The 19,607-nt window shown below is 35.1% G+C and overlaps 5 protein-coding genes across 15 annotated transcripts in view; 4 read left to right on the top strand and 1 right to left on the bottom strand.

The window, feature by feature from the left end:
- Positions 1-5,778, bottom strand: part of LOC110373230 (NPC intracellular cholesterol transporter 1) — a 53,398-nt gene extending 47,620 nt beyond the window's left edge. For all 11 annotated transcript variants that reach the window (XM_064039304.1, XM_064039306.1, XM_064039302.1 and 8 more), the window contains exon 1: positions 5,494-5,778. In XM_064039304.1, coding sequence (XP_063895374.1) covers positions 5,494-5,574 — 81 coding nt within the window. In that variant the 5' untranslated portion in view covers positions 5,575-5,778. The remainder of the gene's footprint in view (positions 1-5,493) is intronic.
- A 261-nt stretch (positions 5,779-6,039) lies between these two features.
- On the top strand, positions 6,040-7,510 carry LOC110373198 (myb/SANT-like DNA-binding domain-containing protein 3). The gene is made up of 2 exons (XM_021330385.3): positions 6,040-6,484; positions 6,606-7,510. Exons 1-2 carry the CDS (start codon positions 6,275-6,277, stop codon positions 7,101-7,103), a joined length of 708 nt encoding a protein of 235 aa, XP_021186060.3. The 5' UTR covers positions 6,040-6,274; the 3' UTR covers positions 7,104-7,510.
- A 448-nt stretch (positions 7,511-7,958) lies between these two features.
- LOC110373221 (thioredoxin domain-containing protein 15) lies at positions 7,959-9,704 on the top strand. Its single transcript, XM_021330420.3, has 2 exons — positions 7,959-8,169; positions 8,811-9,704. Exons 1-2 carry the CDS (start codon positions 8,118-8,120, stop codon positions 9,647-9,649), a joined length of 891 nt encoding a protein of 296 aa, XP_021186095.1. The 5' UTR covers positions 7,959-8,117; the 3' UTR covers positions 9,650-9,704.
- Positions 9,705-10,322: 618 nt separating this feature from the next.
- On the top strand, positions 10,323-12,657 carry LOC110373222 (glyoxylate reductase/hydroxypyruvate reductase). Its single transcript, XM_021330421.3, has 3 exons — positions 10,323-10,692; positions 11,044-11,305; positions 11,925-12,657. The coding sequence occupies exons 1-3, from the start codon at positions 10,550-10,552 to the stop codon at positions 12,558-12,560; spliced, it is 1,041 nt and encodes a 346-aa protein (XP_021186096.3). The 5' UTR covers positions 10,323-10,549; the 3' UTR covers positions 12,561-12,657.
- Positions 12,658-13,381: 724 nt separating this feature from the next.
- LOC110373196 (SH2 domain-containing protein 4A) overlaps positions 13,382-19,607 on the top strand; it is a 55,468-nt gene continuing 49,242 nt past the window's right edge. Inside the window, exon 1 of the mRNA XM_021330382.3 lies at positions 13,382-13,523. The gene's annotated coding sequence lies outside the window, so the exon portion shown is untranslated. The remainder of the gene's footprint in view (positions 13,524-19,607) is intronic.

Raw genomic sequence — 19,607 nt, 5'->3', positions numbered from 1 at the left:
CGCTACGAAAGTAGGTATGTGTGTAGGATTATCTTTTATCAGCAGTAGGCAGGTTTTCAACTTCCTGTTGCTACTGAAACTGGCATTTAAACAGCCATACAATTTGCTACAAACCATTTACTTACGAAACACGGAAAGACGGCATTTTACGAAGACCCACTGACGCAGCTAAGTTATAGTCCCTATCTTTTTGTCATTAATAATTAAGCTAAATACAACTCAAACGGTTTCGGAATAGAGCTGGTTTTGCAAAAACATTGTTAGCGCTATTGACACTTGTTAAATCGTTACTTGAATCAGGACTTTCCGGTTTCGCGTGAGTCAGTGGTTAATCATAACAGCCTTACTTGGGGGCTTACAATTGTTTATTAAGTGTTAAAGCAATGGCGGGATATCAGTGTCCAAATATTAGTGCCCGTTGCAGACACATCGGTCACAGACCCGAAATGGCGTTTTTATTAATATTCAAATCAGTTCATGCGAACAAGGAAATCATTCGAAGCCTACAGAATGCAATTAGCATTTATTGTTTAAATAAAACATTGTATTGGGGATTTTTGACAAGCGGAAAGTGACGAAATATGCTGTTCAGAAAAAAAATTGCCTACTGATATTTTTTATTTCTTGTAACTTTAAAATTTATAAAATTATTAGCAAAAGGACAATAAATAGCGAGTGAAACGTCAAAAAAGCATTTTTTCATTCATTGCCAATTTTTTACATAAACTGCTGAGGCTGAATATCGACCTTCATTTAGATGTCATCATTTTTTATAGCCAGTGTCCGTAACAATGCTATTATACTCGTGGACATTAATCCGGTACTATTAGTTTTAATTTCATGGTAAGCACAAAACAAGAAATGTCATGTGACTTTGTAAAAAAACATGCTATCAGACAAAATATGTCTTAAAGGCTGTCAAATCAATGTTAACTAACAAAACATCGATTTGTCATTCGCTGCGACCTCTAAATCGTCCAAGGTTTGTCCAGCGTATCCCGAATTATGCATGACACTCCGACCGAATTAAAACACACTTGGACGTCCGCTGCCGTCATGGCCGATATGCAACAGTCAAGTCGCCAAAACATGAGGTATAACCTCGGCGATCGAAAAACATTTAAGCAACATTTATGGTGTACTAAAAATAACCGAGGATGAATTAATAATTAGCAACAAGTTATAATTAACCGCTAATCATTTGAAGTTTTCTTGCAAGTGGAAAATTACATGGCGTCCAAGGTGAATTTAGTTACCGTATATGTCTATGGGCATTTAATAGAATCCTATGGCGAAAAACCAGTTGCAATTATGTACCTATAGGACTGCTTCTCAAGGAAAATTATACTTTCAGAGCTCAAGAACATTGACGCTTTAGGGCGTCCTAAATTCAAAACACGTTCGACCAAAAGTTAGGGAGTCCCAAATCAAAAACAATCTTTCCTTTTGGAATTTTCGATTTTCCAACTTGGAAGGATTCAGCAATTAAGGCGAGGAAGAGGTCAACAATAATTCCATAACCGGCACGCGCATCTAAGGCGCCAAAAGGGGTCGGAGCGTCTGAGCGGGGCGAGGATAACAATACGCGCGCTAGCTTATAACTAAAAGTCGTAAGCGACAAAATGGTTTTGTAATTTTATTATTTAGAAATGATAATTTGATAAAAAATCCTACTACAATTTTAAAGAGTATGTATATACTCAACTACTAAAAAAGTTAAGAGGCTTTAATCGGTCCCGTTTGCCCATAATATGTGAATCTCTTTTTAAAAAGAGGTATGTTTGATATATTTTTCTCTGTTATTAAAGTTACCTAATCATGTTTCTACAACTAACAAAATAAGGTTTATATCATGAACTTTCAGGTAACCAAGTTGTATTTTGATCCGTTTTGTATTTACTGAGAAAAATTGACATCCTTGGCGCCAAAAATTCCAATTCGTCCTCTTAAGAGCATTATTTTCTCGCCTTGAGTGAGTGGTAATAAGGAAAACAAAGCTCATTATTATGGGCCTCACGCGCGCATGACGAAGTCCAACGAAAAACCTTGGCGCGCTTGCAGTTGTAACCACGTCCATTCTTGCATAGGGCATGCATGGGAGATTGGGGTCGATCAGTTATGGGAAGACCTTCTAGAAGGGCTAACTATACTTTGAATATATTTAAACTCGCGTATACTTATGATTCTGACCTGCCAGACAAAGGTTGTAAGGTGTGCGTCTTTTCAAAATTATTATCCAGATTCCAATCAAAAAATATATGGGTAGAATAATACAATTAAGCTTTAGAGTTCTTTAAAACTTTTGATCCTTTGAGTACTTCATGCAAAATCATTTCAGAGCATTTGAACGTCATGAAGGATATAATAACAAGTCTAGAAATAACTATTTACGAGTACATGAGGAATTGCCCTGTTAAAACTGGTAGTGTTTTAATTTTATATGGGTGTTACATGAAATATAGGTATTCTAGGTGGACATTGGGACGACCATTTTACACGCAGTTTTAGCGCAGAACCGACGGTGCTATTTGGTTTGTAAGGGATGGAGATTGTAACAAAACCCCATTAGACTGACTGAATTCTAGGGCTACTCTTACTCATTCTAGTAGATATTTCGATCTGCAATTTATACTTGGATACGAAACCTTCACGTGAATGCCTCATCAATATGTAAGTAAGATGACACTATTGCTTACTGTCCTCAAAATTGATGGTAGGAAGTTTAGAGGTAAATTGGATTTTGACAAGGATTATTAGTTTATTGCCATATTGTCTGCGACGCCCTTCCGTGAGTTTAGTTACGGCCAAGGTTGCGCGTGTCGTGTTATTCAAATCTGTTTAGTTGCAAATATACCGAGCGGCCGTTAATCATTGCTTCCGAGCGGCAAAATACTACTTTGTGTAAATAGGCAACTGTTGCCGGCGAAGAAACTATGTGGGCAGTAAATGTCGCTTTTCATTTAGTATAAAATATAGTCTATTATTGTTACGTTTTCTTTTGCAATTATATCAGAGGAATTTCGATGCTTATTGTCATTAATAAGAAATCGGATATTAAATCTTATGACTTTTATCGGATTTCTTATCGCAGGAATGACGCGCCACAACATACTTTAAGGAATTTCGAACCTACGCAATTAACATAATTATCAAATAAGAATGTTTACTATTTGTATAAGTAGGTAGGTAATTATGCAGATAAAAACAATGAACTTTAGAATAATATTATGAGACACTGTCTAATGGAATTGCAGCTATTGCAATCACTGCATCTAATTAGACAATATGCTGGAACATTCTGAATAGACCAATTTGGTATTAAGGCGAGGAAGTGGTCAACAATAATTCCATAACCGGCACGCGCATCTAAGGCGCCAAAAGGGGTCGGAGCGTCTGAGCGGGGCGAGGATAACAATACGCGCGCTAGCTTATAACTAAAAGTCGTAAGCGACAAAATGGTTTTGTAATTTTATTATTTAGAAATGATAATTTGATAAAAAATCCTACTACAATTTTAAAGAGTATGTATATACTCAACTACTAAAAAAGTTAAGAGGCTTTAATCGGTCCCGTTTGCCCATAATATGTGAATCTCTTTTTAAAAAGAGGTATGTTTGATATATTTTTCTCTGTTATTAAAGTTACCTAATCATGTTTCTACAACTAACAAAATAAGGTTTATATCATGAACTTTCAGGTAACCAAGTTGTATTTTGATCCGTTTTGTATTTACTGAGAAAAATTGACATCCTTGGCGCCAAAAATTCCAATTCGTCCTCTTAATAAACAGTTAAATAGCAATGCAGACGATCAATAAAAGTCAATAAAACTTCTTCCTATTGTATTATGAACAATGCAGACCCCTTGAGTAAGCTTAATTTCATATCAATTGAAGTGTACATGTGGTTATTGGTATAAATTAATCTTAATTGGACCATTTGAGTTCCTGATTGACATATATCAGCCTGCGTTGGGTCAAATTGTGAACACTCAACTGTTTAATGACCTATTTTCTAAACAGTCTAGAATGTTTTTTGTTAAAATATCATTACTGCTACCAGTTTGGTTTATTTTATTTTCAACAAATATGCTATGTGGAATACCTATGCAGGTATCTGATTTTGTAGTCTTCAGTGAGAGTGTAGTTGCAGTTTATATTTTCTGAATTTAAATACTCACTGTAGTTTTCTTTTCACTTTAGATCTACTTAAAAAAAAATGTTAGTTGTGCTCTCACTAATACATATTGACCCTTGCAATTAATAGTTTTAACATTATGGTGAGAAATATAAACAAAGCAGTAAGAAAATATGATCACCACTACAATAAAATGTTTAGCCTACCAGTTTGCAGCACTGTGAGTAATAACACAGAAGTTAAGGATAGTGCAGCTTTCTTTCTATGTAAACAACTATTTTTAGAATTATTATCTCAGAACTCTGAGAAGATGATTAAAATAGAATAGACTTATGACTTCTGTAATTAAAGTAATTGAATAGATAAGGAAGTATCAAATAGACCATATACTGAGCTATTAAGAAACTATAATTATGTACAAGGCTAATAATGTCTGAACATTATAGATATTTTAAGATTTTACTTAAATATGGTAGGTAGTTTAGTTAGTAAAATATCTGTTGAATGACAATTTTGTCATCAGAAACAAAGTTTATGAATAATACACTTTTACTGGATTATTAATACTAACCATTAAAAAAACATGGTAAATTTTAATTACCTGATGCTTGATAACTACAAAACAATAGGAAATATCAAAGTTATCAGCCAACACCTGACTATGCACGAGTTCCTTATCAAATTCTGTTATCAATGTTCTGTTTATTATGGATTTTATTTATCTAATTATGTATTTAAATGGATGTCGGATATTTTTGAAAAATTCCCACAGTTATAAAATCCTAATATTATATGGGTAAAGGTTTAGATTTAAAAGATTAATTTGTCGCTATTAATAACAAATATTTCCTAATTGGCACAAACATTTTCTTACACTTTTTCTCGTGTATGTAAATAAAATTTGTGAAATGAAAATACATACTTTTAAGTGAAATCTAGAACACTAACAATATGTTTTTAAGGACTGGAAATAAAACGTTTGATATTTAGAGAAGGAAATATTGGCATTTTATATTGAATTATTTTTTATAATAACACGTCTTGTAATACCAGTATTGATCATGGTTAATAAATCAATAATTTTCTAGACTGAATGGGAATGCTCCCATTTTGATGTATAGTATTTGCTTGCATGAATTTAACTTGCTCTGCAGATGTTGAAATAAACAAAGAGAATGTAATATTCCAAGTTATGGCACGATTATTTTTAAAGGACGATAAAAGTATATAAACCAAAGAGAATTGTAGATATTAATCCCCATAAAATAGAAAATCGAACAGGGAATACAACTAAGCTATTACATTAGTAGATTAAGTAGTGCGGAACAATGAAAATGTAACATTAATAAGCACTTACGTATTGCGCTAGATGTAGTATGAGTAGACAATCCAAGAAGACATGTAGAAATCGACGCAAAAACCCTCCAGCACCAGACATTTTCCTCACTTTATTTCACGAACTATGTAGAAAGTGTTAGACGAAACTATTTGTCATATCATAATTTCACGAACAAAAGATACGAGTAGGTTGATGATTACACAAAAATATGTTTTACGGCGCACTTTACATCCACGATATTCGGTGAATATTATATGAATGACAGTTCGAGTTCTTCGTTCCACAACCGACAAAAAATATAAAACAAAATGGCCGCCTCTACGTCATTTCGATCCATAATGTTACAGTTTAAAAAATCTAAATGATAAATAATGGCAAATGTTGGTTATGTTTTGTTTTGATTTTTATAATGATCATATTGTGCTTCGGTCCTATTTATTAATGATTTGATTCTCTGTTTGTTTGGTTCCAAGTTCTTGGTTAACTAATAAAACTTGGCCATCGCTCTACTCTACTTTGCTCTTTTAGCTGTCATTGCTGTCAAAGATTGACATTTCGCTGTTGGATAGTTGACATGTTGTCAATACAATCCAAACTCATTGTTTTGTTAAACGAAAATTGAGAATATTTTTGTAATAAATGCTTTATAGTTTGTGCTGTGCACAGTAAATGCATATATAACAATAACTTTTACTAAATCATTTGACTTCATAATGGTATAACTGTCAAAAATACCATGAAAATCATAATTTCGTAACTATGGAAGTGTTGTTTATAGCTTAAGCGAATCGAATGCATAATGGATAGGAACAAAAGGCAAAGAGGTGTATATGTTACAGCAAGACAGAAGAAGAAGCTAATAGAGTTAATGGCGAAACATCCCGAGTTGATATCATGCAGAGTAACACAGGACTTCAACTATAGAGATTCTCAACAACTTTGGCACTCCATCGCGAACGAATGTAATTCTATACCCGGCGCGAAGAAATCTTGGAGGCAATGGAGAAAAGTACGGCTCTTTATATTATAGTTAAACTAAATTTATATTCTGTATATTCTGTAATGTAGTAACTGTTAAAAAGACTTCTGTTTATGAATTTTTTGTCTAAAATGAACTCTTCTCATTTCAGACTTGGCAGGACTTACGTTCAAAAACAAAGAAACGGCAGGCTGAAACAAATGGTGAGCTACCAAATTCAGTGGTGATGCTCACACCAGCGGAGCAGGAAGCTTTGGGCCTTAAGAATGTATCCTCAACCACAAATCAAACAACAGAGTTTATACCTCTTGAAGACCAAAATGATCAGGACAGTTTTGGTAACATAGTAGAATCTAATCCTTCATACAGTGATGCTGAATCTTTTCCTGAAGAAAAAGTATTCACTAACCCCGACCCCCCAGAAGTTAAGATGAAAAAACATAAAAATAATACAAAACTGAACTCCAAGCACACAACCACTTGTGCTTTCAATTGTGATATGTTAGCTGTACAGGAACAACGAAAAATACAAATCAAAGAGGATTATTTAAATTTTAAAAAGGATTATTTGAGGCAGAAATTGAAATTGTTAAAGGAGCAGACTGAGGCTCTGAAAAGTATTGCTAAAGAACTCTGTGTAAATAAGTAGATTTTGTAGTATTTTGTACCAGATGGTATGTTTGTAAAGGTTAGAGCTCATAGAAACTTGAATAGACTGCTTGGGAATTAAGCAGATGATTATAATAAGCCATAACATATTTCTATGAATATTATAACAATGTGCAAATATTTTAATTAATGTGATAAACTTATTGTTTAACATTTTTAGATACTAGTCACAGGATAAGAGCAGATTTTCGTACAATTATTGTAAGATATTATTTCTCTATTCATTCAATCTGAGGATTTAAAACATTGGTATGTAGATTGGATAACAATTTTCTAATTGAATATAGTTCATGAATACTACTTAAGTTGTAGACAGAAACCTGTGTTATTAAAATGTTTGGATTGTATAAAATTGTAATCGAATTTAAGATTTTAAGAATGATAATCTTGCCATATGATAATTATGTAATAAATATTAGTCAAATGCTGGATAGCTTTATTTTACTTATCTTTAAATTAATTGCTTCATCTTTAAAAAAACAATATCTAGCTTTGAAGACAAAGCTCACTTGCATGTATCCTTTCGAGATCTTAAACTAATGCTTAGACCTAAACAAATCAAAAATCGAAATTATGTTTTTTTTTTAACTTTTGCAGCTTCGGAAAGTACTACTTAGGGTTTGTACCCCAGTTTTCCTTTCATACTATAATTTCGCAATTTATCATACAAACTTGTTATAAAGCGAGATCCAAGAAGCAAATATTTTTTACCTGTACGTTTTGTTATCTGTAATATCACTTACGAAAAATCACATTTTAAGCATTAGGACATATTGCTATCTCTGCTTGTTACCTGAAATGTGTTATTGATATTTCTTTCTAGCACTGTCAGTGCGTGAAATGTCACTGTCATAGGTTAAATTGATTATTTATTATTTACAATGTCATCAAAAGAAACAGAAAAATCATTACAATTGTAAATTGTATTTAAAATAAGCACATATTTCAGAGATACATCGAATTACATCGTTGACGAAGGCGTCCTGTTTCAAACATGCATCTACCGATAAGAAGTAAATTGTATTTTCTAATATTCATAGTGATTGGTAAGTTTTATTTTTTTTCTTTTATTTTAGCAATTAAGTAGCTAGTCTGCTTGTTTACAGGCTTGCATTTCTTCTGATAACAGAGGATAATTTAGACTTCACGTACTTTTACACGAATAAATGAGTTCCGATAGTGTAACACGATATCTAGGATTTATACACCTGCTGAATACCTGGTGTATTTCATAAAATGCCTTTTGAGGTGAAGATATTTATTTAAAAAAATATGATTGATGTAGGATGTTTATTACCCAATGTATCTTATCTATGATCTCAGAGATAAATAAATCTTTATTTTATAATACTGCATTGCTATACAGGTGTGCATAACATTGAGAATACTACTTTTATGTAATGATGATAACATATGTACTTAATCAGATAAACATTAATCTTGTCATTCAGTAAGTTCATTTGTATAGAGTTCATTGAACTTGTTTATACATTCACAAGTAATTTCTAGGTATTGACCAAATAGATATCTACTTGGTCATTCAATATTGTAATGGAATTTTCTACGCTTGCCTTACAATCTTTTTATAACTTATAACCATTTATAACTCAAACATAAGTTTTATGCCTATATGTTTCTACTTCAAATCTAAATATCAATTATTGATTTGTTATACTGAATGTTTCAGGGCTAGCTACAGTGACAACACAATTTGACATACAAGAGGAAACAGAAACTGAAAATAAAGAAAATATTGATGTCAATGATGTCCCCAATGTAGATGAATCAGAATCACTGCTCTCAAATGTTGTGTCCGATGTCAATAAGACACTCACCAATCTGTACAACACCGTAACCTTAGCTAATGTCACCGCAGAGAACAACACTAACACAGCCAATGAGACACGAAAAATGATAAAATGCAAAGAAATAGTCTATGACCCAAATGAAGATGTGGAACCCGCTGTAGAAATAGTCAATGCCACTCAGTTAATCAAACTGCTACATGTCAACCCTGAAATCACAAGTAGAGATATGGAAGCTGACTGCCTACTAGTATTCTTCTATGCTAAAGCCTGCCCCTTCAGTGCTCGGGCAGCCCCACATTTTAATGCTCTTGCAAGAGCATTTCCTAATGTAAAGATGGTGGCTTTAGATGCTTTGAAATATGGTGGAACAAATACCGTTTATGGCATAGTGGGTGTGCCAACACTGAAAGTTTTTCATAATGGAAGACCTTATGGAAAATTTAATGGAACAGATTATAATATCCAGTCATTTAGTAAGTTTCTTCATGCAGTCACTGGGAAGCATGCCCTAAGTCTTGTAGTAACATCAAAGGACTTCCAAGGTCCAATTTCAAGTGTTGTTGAGACAGAAACTGATTACTTTTTAGTACTATCTTGGCTGTTTATTATAGTTTGTTCTGTTTATTACTTCATGCAGTCCAAGTGCTGGACAATGATTGTGGAAATGGTTCAGAATAACTGGCGAGAGTCAGAGGCACAACATGAACATAATGACTAGTTTGTTACATTTAATTATTAGGTGGGAAATGAATAAAATGCTTTTATTTATATAATTGTCTGAGTTTTATTGATATTTTTCGAGTGTTTTGTATTCTTCGAACAAATTTTGGGCTTGTAATGAGCCAATTATTTTGGCTGTTACCTTAAATCACGTTCGTGCACTGCATGTAGTGTGTGCATTTAGGTGTCGTGCATTCTCCGTTAATTTATTTTTGAAATTCCGTTTTTTTTCGGCGTGATGATTTCTAAACGAAAGATAAAATGTCATTTCATTTTGACATTGAGAAACAGCAAATCTTTAGTGATGTACATAGATAATATTATTATGCTGTCGATATCTGTGATTTGAGATAAAAAATAATATAAGTACTCAATATTTTTGTATGCTTTATTGGCAAAGTGACTAAAATTGTACTCACTATTGGATCGTATTTCAAACTCGGATGGTATGCAATCAATAAGAGAATTATTTCTTAATTCAACTGATTTATTTTTCTTATTAGAATCGATATCGACAATTTCACCGCTCAAAAAAGACAGAACGTCACGCTCACGCACGTCGTTTTCGCATGAGATATTTTTTTATAATAGATAATAATTTTATATCAATATTCTAATACGTACACATACACAAGACACTCAACGCTTATGTGCAGAATTTACGTAATATTATGAGCGTATCATCATTTATAAGTTCAACTAAGGGCAAGGTCATTCTTGCTACGGTTGCTGCTCTTCACATGACAATATACTTTGCTAAACCTTCGTTTTTCAAGAGCGAAAGTTCGACAAAAAGCCAAGTTACTCCGCCGAGATACTTACCTGAGAAGTGAATCGACCTTGAATTTGCCGCGAACAAGGAAGCACGTAAACCGGCTGTGAAATAACCTATTGATTGATGATTTATAAAAGTGTAGCGTCGATAGCTCCGTTCTTAGTCCGTAGTATTGGTAGCGCGAGGAAGATGAGCTCCGGAAGATTCAAGGTGTTTGTGACCCGCTCTGATATGCCTAGAGGTGGCATTGATATACTGAAGAAAGAGTAAGTTACTTTAGTACTGTTTGAAATATTTTGTTCCGTGGTTACATACCATGCAAAGAATACCATCAGATTTTATGTTCAGTTTGTCTGTTTCATACTGTATGTGGTTCTTCCTTTACCACAGTTGTTATTATTATATATGCAAGTTACAAGAAGTAAATAACTTCTGCCAAATAGAGATTGTAGAATTTTTGAGAATTATTTATTGAGACGGGAGGCAAGTTTTTAATTACATAGATCCTGATTAGCCTATTGACTTATATTCCTCAGCTGAGCATAAAGTACCAAGTTGTGTGTCTTAGATCTAGCTAGAGAATCAGGATTTAATTGATGGCTTATTTTTTTTTCCAGATGTGATGTAACAGTATCAAGTCACCCCTCAGTAATGCCTAGGGACGAACTCCTCAAATCTGTAGCTGGCACTGAAGCAATCTTCTGTTCTCTAACAGATAAGATAGATCAGGAGCTGCTGAACGCGGCCGGTCCAGGACTGAAAGTAGTGGGAACTATATCTGTAGGCCATGATCATATTGATGTGCCCGAGTGCAGGAAGAGAGGCATCAAGATTGGATACACTCCTGATGTACTTACTGATGCTACAGCGGAGTTGACTGTGAGTATTCAATGGTTCTTCTTATAGAGTGCAGCTGCAGCTTTTTATGTGCAATGAGTACGTAGCCAATAAGTAGTACATAAGAGGAAGTACATAACAAAATACATACAGGAGGAAATGAGGGAGTAAATAAGGCATTGTGGGCGAATATATGGAAGTACATTAATGTGTCCTTGAGGGTAGTACATAAGAGATTACACAGGGTCTCACGGATAATATAGGGGATGGTACATAAAGGACTACAAGAGGTAGTAAACAAGAGAGTATTTTGAAAGAGATCTCTTCTCTCTCTTCTGAATGATCATGTACGTTATTAAATTAATAAATTAAATTGCTGTGCCCTAACAGGGTAATGTATAACTAGGATAAGGATGCATATCTGTAACAGTATAAATTTTGCAATAAATAAATTAATAATAGATATAAGACATAGATAGGGCATTGATTCCTTTTACATAGGTTTTTATCTAGCAATGGACTCAGGGACATCAGACTTGAATGTAGGATTTTTTTTTGGAAATGAAGAAATAATTATGATCATATTATCACGTTAAAATGTTGTTACATGACACGAATTTGTTTGCAGTCATTTTTAACTGCATTGTTTTCCTAATTTCAGCTAGCTCTACTTCTGTCGACTTCTCGCCGTCTACCAGAGGCTCAGCATGAAGCCCGCACAGGCGGCTGGAAGTCTTGGGCGCCAACATGGATGACGGGCCCTGGGCTTGCTGGTTCCACAGTCGGTATCGTCGGCTTCGGCCGCATTGGCCAGGCCGTCGCACGCCGCGTCAAAGCATTCAACACTAACAAAATACTCTACTTTAATAGAAGTGAGAGACCAGAAGCGCAAGAAACGGGTGCCATTAAAGTCAGTTTTGATGAGCTACTCACACAGAGCGACTTCATCATATGCTGTGCTGCTTTAGTTCCTGAAACCAAGGAGATTTTTAACAAGGCAGCTTTTGAAAAGATGAAGAAGACGGCTATTTTTATTAATACCAGTCGCGGCGGTACTGTTGATCAGGATGCGTTGATTGAAGCTTTGAAGAACAATACTATAAGAGCAGCAGGTTTAGATGTGACTACTCCTGAACCTTTGCCTTTGGATAATCCACTTTTAAGCCTGCCTAATTGCGTGGTGTTGCCACATATAGGCAGTGCAGCTATAGAGACCAGAGACACAATGAGTGAACTCACAGCAGAGAATATATTGGCGGGACTTAAAGGCAGCGGAATGCCTGCAGAGTTAAAGTGATTATAGCAAATGTTAGTTAGATAGATTAATGTATTTATGTATTGACTTTTTTAGTTATGTATATTTAATAATTTAATATATTCTATTTTATTGTTAATTTGTCTGTTTTTGTATAATGCCTGCTTGTTTCATGTAGTGTAACAGGCAAGATTTAGGTTGTTCTTCTAGTGCCATCTAGACAGGCTAACGAATAGGTCCATGAGTTAGTTATTCCTTCAAACGATAGATGGCGCAGTTGTGCCTGACTTGAAGTATTAACGAAATCTTTTCTCATTATCATAAGATAGGCAACAGGAAGATGATGATCTTCCATACCATTGATACATGTCTAAGACAAAATTTATTATGTTTGCTGGTAGAAACTGTCACTTAATTTGGATCTAATGACGATTCGATTTAATGTCGAATATTGGTTTTCCTCCGAAGAATTAGTTTGCCCAGGGGCAGACCCAACCCAGTAGGGCTACTGGGTTTTCCGGGAAAATGCAGGCTTGAAGAAATGGTGAATTTGAGGAATCCTATTGATAAGTGATCTTATGAGAGGCATTCATGGGATTTCCTCTGAAATCTAAACACACAAGTTTTCTCCCCATCTTCTCTCCAGGTGAACGTAGTCTACTAAGTAAGCTAAATTGTTTAACAAAACTTGGAGGGTAGAGAACTACATTACAAGTTAACAAAACCAGTTACTAAAACAGGTGAAGTAAGCATAATCATCTCAAGAAGTGGGGCGAAATATTCGCTCGCTGCCGTAAACAAAACAGGGCGTAGTGAAACTTTTTGTTTTACTCTAGACTGGTTGCTTATGGCCATTGTCCAAGAGCTGGCTACCCGCCGTCAGTCGGTGCGCCGCCGTGCAAGCGAACGGACGTGCACGAGCGAGGCTTAGGAGCACCTCGATTGTTTTCTATCGAAATCAGTCTCGGAAAGTGTTGTGTATGCATTTGGATGCAGTGGACTGAGGTAAGTTAATGGATGAAGATGTATTGTTAGCCAATCAATTGTTTGATTATGAATGGGTTTTAAATTGATTTAATATATTTGGATGTAAGTATGAATAAGAGCGAAATGCAGTTCTTATCGATGGTTTTTTATCGCATTGCTGATCTGCGCTACTAACCGAAACTAATGTAATATTTTATGTAAAAAATGCACCTAAACATTGACATTTCAGTCTGTTACCATAGTATGATTTAGTTAGACTGAAATAATGTTGAATGTAGTTCTGCAAGCACTTTTGAACGTTTGCGGTTGAAGGGTCTGACACCAGCGATACTCATGCTTAGAACAGCAAATCGTTTTTAAACAGCTAAGGCGGTTGCCATGTAACGTATCTGAGCCTCCACCCTGAATACCAGCATTCAACAAAAAAAACAGCATCCGAATCGGTGCACCTTTAGAGCTGCGGTGCCTCTGACGGTCCCGCTGTTTTTGCGCCGGGGGTTAAAAATGACATGTACTGAAAATCGGAATCATTGTTTGGAATGGGTCTCCTGACTATTGATTTGATTGGAAATCGGAATTGACACAGTCAAGAATATAAGCCACTTTTGGTTTAGACGCCAAGAAGTTTACCAGCTCAGGTTTGTACCCTGAGTAAACATTAATAACTGATAATACCCAATAAGCTTTCTTATTGTTAACTTCTGCGAAAAATCATAGATATGTACCGATCTATTAGCGATAGATTTCAATGCTGAAGAATTAGAAATCTTTATAGACAGATCATCGTATCTTACGAATGGACCTCAGTTTAGGAGTTCAATATAGTTAGACTATATTGACCTATAGGTACCGGCAAAAAAATCTCGCATTAAAAGAGACAGAAGTAACCTATGAAAGAACTTAAAAGGTTACATTAGTCGATACTCGTAATGATATAAAAATTACTCCCACGATGCGGAGAAGTCCAAGGTTGTAGTAGATGTATTTTTCCAATATCAACTAGGTAATACAAGAACATGTTGATTCTGTGTTTTTCACGCCTTAACTAAGGACCCAACTAATTAGCGAATTTAACTAATTATCGACTTTCGTGAGTTCTCGAACGTGATTCACTTTCCGAGACAACAAGCAGTCGTCGCGGGAATGCAAACGGAATTCATTAAAAGTGTGATCAGACTTTCATCTTGTTAGAGAGGAATCTAAACGTAATAATAATAAAGTAAAGTAACGCACAAAAATCATACCGCCGGAGCTCGGAAGCACTGAATAGTTTGATAAAAAAACCGCCGCGATGACTTTCTACCGAGCAATTAGAAGATTCGCACACGAAAGTGCAGTGGAAGTATTTAGCTACGACAGTATGCGCCCGCGCCGGGAAACGCACGATTTATGTGCGCGTCAACGCGTACTCTCTTAAATTTTTGATGAGCTGCCGTTAAAATTGTTTTAATATGTTGCATGCGGAGTTTTAAAATAATTAGGTTAACTACTGCCTTATAGCGTTCTAGAAAAGGCCGTGATTTATTTTGTTACAACCTTCTTTTACATAACCTTTATCAAACACTGGCAGATTGACCGTAAAATGTTTATAACGCCATATGCCTACATGCACTTAAAAAGTAATTGTTTTATTTATCAGAGATTTTAATGGCTTTCACTGCTGTTTTTATGTTGAAAACAGCCATTATGTAATTGATTTGGTGATTTATTTATCGTAAAAAAGAAAGAGGTTTTATGTAAAAAACGTTATGCATGAAACAGGGGAAGCATAACTGTTGGTAATAATACCACAGGGCTTGTCTAAGCATAAGCATCTAAAATATATTTTAAAAAGTTGTTTAATTCCTAGGACTAACATGACTGATTGATATTGATATTTCACGTGGATTAATAAAATTGCATATTCTAAACGCGATGCAGAGCAACGCGTGACCATTTCGACTTTTGCATTTTCTAATTTGATTGAAATAACTGCAAATAAATTCTAATAGAGTTGGTGTTAATTTGACGGGTGGATTGTTAATCCCGTGTTTCGCTTGGTAACGTATTCAAATGCGGTTAACATTTTGATTGGGAAAATCTGTTGTTAGGTAGTAAAAGCGTGTGCTGTCTTATTAAAAGATTTCCCTATTTTCTTTTTATTTTTTCTTTTTCGTAATGGTTTTTCTTTATTTACTTCCATATCAAAAGCCCAGAACTTATTTTTTTTGCCTCTGTTGCCAGGATATTCGTGGGTGTAAATTCTCAATTAAGTTGCATATAAAGCGATAAATCACTGAGAGATAATAACGCAGGCCGTGACGGCAATTTATTGAATAAATTAAGTCTTTTCAATGTGATCCACATTGTTCGTATAAAATGTAGTAATTATTGTGATGGATTGAATTGCTTTTGCGGGAATAATTAAACTCTTTATGCGTATGTATCGGGCATTATGGAGATCGCGTCGTATTGTTTTCTTATATGTAGGGAATAGACAAGCACCATTCAGTGGATTCCTGAGGATGGAATCATGGAAGACGGCCTAGAGCTAGACCTCACAGTAGCACTGGCGGGAAGATACCTATGTCGCTGGTATTGGTCGCCGTACACCTCAGACTGAGATAGATTGAAGCCTTTGGGGGTCTTTGCCCACTAGTGGGACAATTGAGGCTAATGAAACAACGTTTTTTTTTCAGTATAATCTCCTAATAATGTGTTAGTTTCAATACATACTGATAGGTAGATCACTACAGTCGTTCAAAATTTGATATTTTCACATCCTCTTCAATATCCTTATTCAAAGTCACATAATACATACCTACAGATATAATTTCAAAGACTATAAAACCACTTGACTGCGCATACAGTGCCCCGACGCTCGCCAAAAGTTAGTGATTTTGCGCGTACTATAAGGCTACGATCAGTACGATCCTTTAGTAGCGACCTTGAACTGACCAATAGTAGCCGCGGATTATGTCGCGTCCCCCCGCCCGCAGCGGTGAGTCGTGTTCTTAGAAGAAATTGGCGAGTGCGCTCTCTAGTGGTTATTTACTTTATGTATAATTTATATCAGGCATAGCTTTACCGGCAATATGGCGAACACAAAGCGCTTGAGATCCTGTCAAACAGGTCTTACGAATATGGGCGTGTCAGGCTACTTGTGCCTTCGCGACTATGTGCCATTGTGTAAGCTTACTCCTTGTACACTCGGAGCTAACTCTTGATTTCATTTAAGGGTTTAAACCTAGCTAGGTGGCAAAGTAATTTGAAAATTGTAAATTCTCCTTTGTTTCCCCTTCTACCACGGAGGATAGGAAGATTTGTGTTCTCCATGTTTGCTAAAAATCAATTTTATAATTTTGGTTTCCTTAGATGGTCAAGATAATAACCTACTCAGTACTTGTCAGAATCGTTCGAAAAGGTTAACGCCGCTGAAAAGTCAAGGGTCAGGGATGAGATTTAGAAGTGTCCAGAGAACGAGAATGGGGGATCAACCAAGTCAAGTATTAGGACTTGGCCCTACATTTGGCAACCTACCTTTTTGGGGGAGGGAAATCATCATATATGAACCCTCCCGCTGTGGGTGCAGCGTCAGCATAATGTTGACCAATTGACATCGTGACTAAAACAGTGTTATTAAAAATATCGTGTCCAAGTGTCACTTATCAAATACATAGTTTTCTTTTGTTTTCGAGGCATTGAGCCCGATGTGTCATGTACACTGTCAAAACATCGATGTATCGATTAAAACGATTACCTATAACCAGATTTGCATACCTGCTTCATTAAAAAAAACTAGTTTTTTAGCGTTTCAACGAAAGTGGCTTTATTTATGAAGCTTATGTAATGCGATGAGAAGTTTTACAATAAAATTATACTTAGTTTCAGCTAATTATGACTGAATAATGAACTTATTTTTAACTTTACTAATTATGTGCGTAAGATATTTAATCTGTGTCAAAATTATGTCATCATTTTGAGCTAAATCTAGTTACCATGCAGTTTAATAAAACTAGAAAATCCGATTACCTCATGGGACATTTCAAAATTCATTTTGTTTATGGTTTTTCCTATTTGATCTCCACTGTGCTAGGTTACTAGGTACCTACCTATAGTCTGATTTGCGGTACCGTATTCCAGTATCAATTTTATTTCGTTTTTCAATCAGTAGGTACCAGTTATACGGGTTTTACTCATAAATGTCTGATTTTATAGACAAACAAAACCTGTATGTTAGTCATTTGTGTGATCACCTTACTTAAGTTTTGTAATAAATATAATAAATAACACGATAATAACCAAATACAAACCTAAACTAAAATCGAAAGATCATGTAATAAAAAACCTAAATCCATACAAAGCCGGTCAAAGCTATAATAAAGAGATAAATAACCGAAAGCGAAAACCGTCAAAATATACCAAAATAGTTGTAACAATGGACATCACTTTCGACTAGTGATGTGCAGTTGTTCCCACGTACCGATTACCTGTTCCGTATGAGCGGCCGAGTGAGCGATAACGGTGTCCACAACGGACAAACCTACATACACACGCACATAGAATAATCTGCGAAACTAGTGTACCGGGAGCGGGTATATAGACCATCTCTGTTGTGTTATAAATGATTGAAATTAAAAAATCACCTCTACTTGACGTTAACAATCACAAAATAACTCCTTGCTTGTTTTTATCTTGTTTCCACATTGAAATTGGCACTGCAATATTTGCAGAGGTTACCTACATTAGGTAACTATTCTGTGCAGTGAAAGACTAGACATAAACTGCTCTTGTGATCTTCCTCTTATGATTCTTACTAAAAGGTCAATTCTATGCTGCATACGTAAAGTGGTCGACAAGAAGGTACATTTTCTATTTACTCAAAAATATTGTACCCTTATTTTGTAAAAAAATCAACAGTTTAAACCCACGATGCATCTGTTTGTATTCGGCCCATCGACCCGTACTTCCAGTCATAGAAGGTCTTGGTACAGACCAAGGCCATTTGTATCATCCGCCATCGTCGGATCAATGCTTTGTTTTGCCGATTTTTGACATAAATGATGCAAGTTATTTAAATTATGTGCAATATGTACTGATGAAATTATGTTTTATGTTTATCTCAAATAGGTTTTATGTTCTTCATGAAGAACGCTTTGAATATCATGTTGGAATTGTTGTATGTAGAAAGCACGCTTTTTAGGTGCTCTGTGCTAGTTTAGAACTCTTGCAGTTTTATTGCAGAAGTACATTTATTTCAGGACTTTGGAAACTGGTTATGTTTTTTGTTAAAAGATTTATCACCTGATGATAAGATTAAAAGCATCTTGAGATATCACTGACATCAGAAGTTCATGAGCAATGATAAATAGGTGCAGATACACCGGAGTTGCAGATAATCATAAAATACTTTTTATATAACCCCTCGATATTGTTTTGTTTCTTATTAACCAATTGATTTATTGTTAAACTTTTTGTTAATGGACCTTCAATTAACGATTCGACGTGGTTATCAACTTGCGTAGCTAAAGGTGGGGCCACATATTTGTGTTTTTATATACGTTTACTTTCTTAGCAGCGGGTTTGGGTACTTTTTCTTTAGTGAGCAATAACTTTTACCGTGTTTTAATGAGCAGCAAGGTGCCTTTTATGTTCGTTCGTAGTTAATATTGTAAGCTTTATTGTTCTTGATTGAGATAATTGGGTGCATGTGATGTTCAAATATGTGACACACGTCTTGTCACTATTGACGCATTCACTCCTTAATCACTTATATTTTGTGGTATAGTTGAGTAAATAATTTTCGACCAACGTAAGGGTGAAGGTAGAACTAAAAATATGATCAAATTCAATGATAGAAATAGTATCGACAATGCTTATTTACTCAGCTGCAGAAGCCGATCCCAACATATTTTGTGAAGGGACAAGACAAGGATATAGGTGTCTCTAACAGGTTCTTTATAGAAACACAACATAGTTATCAAAAGTTAGGTGAGTATCATGATAAAGGTTATGTTTGACTGTTTTGAGGGTATGGCAGATTGGTCGGTACCGCCTATTCAATTAATTGCTAGTGGTGATCTCACGCGGTTGTGCTCGAAATTGTGGTTTTCGACCAAAACG

This window comes from Helicoverpa armigera, chromosome 18, assembly GCF_030705265.1.
Source record: "Helicoverpa armigera isolate CAAS_96S chromosome 18, ASM3070526v1, whole genome shotgun sequence".
NCBI classification, from domain to species: Eukaryota; Metazoa; Arthropoda; class Insecta; order Lepidoptera; family Noctuidae; genus Helicoverpa; species Helicoverpa armigera.
This window is presented reverse-complemented; position numbering and strand designations above follow the sequence as displayed.

What these genes read in the sequence shown, in the direction of transcription:
- LOC110373222 (XM_021330421.3), top strand. Translation starts at nt 10,550, where the DNA reads ATGATTTATAAAAGTGTAGCGTCGATAGCTCCGTTCTTAGTCCGTAGT. An exon ending in ATTGATATACTGAAGAAAGA is followed by an intron (nt 10,693 to 11,043) that starts GTAAGTTACTTT and finishes TTTTTTTTCCAG; the next exon opens with ATGTGATGTAACAGTATCAA. An exon ending in ATGCTACAGCGGAGTTGACT is followed by an intron (nt 11,306 to 11,924) that starts GTGAGTATTCAA and finishes TCCTAATTTCAG; the next exon opens with CTAGCTCTACTTCTGTCGAC.
- LOC110373221 (XM_021330420.3), top strand. Translation starts at nt 8,118, where the DNA reads ATGCATCTACCGATAAGAAGTAAATTGTATTTTCTAATATTCATAGTG. An exon ending in TCTAATATTCATAGTGATTG is followed by an intron (nt 8,170 to 8,810) that starts GTAAGTTTTATT and finishes TGAATGTTTCAG; the next exon opens with GGCTAGCTACAGTGACAACA.
- LOC110373198 (XM_021330385.3), top strand. Translation starts at nt 6,275, where the DNA reads ATGGATAGGAACAAAAGGCAAAGAGGTGTATATGTTACAGCAAGACAG. An exon ending in CTTGGAGGCAATGGAGAAAA is followed by an intron (nt 6,485 to 6,605) that starts GTACGGCTCTTT and finishes TTCTCATTTCAG; the next exon opens with ACTTGGCAGGACTTACGTTC.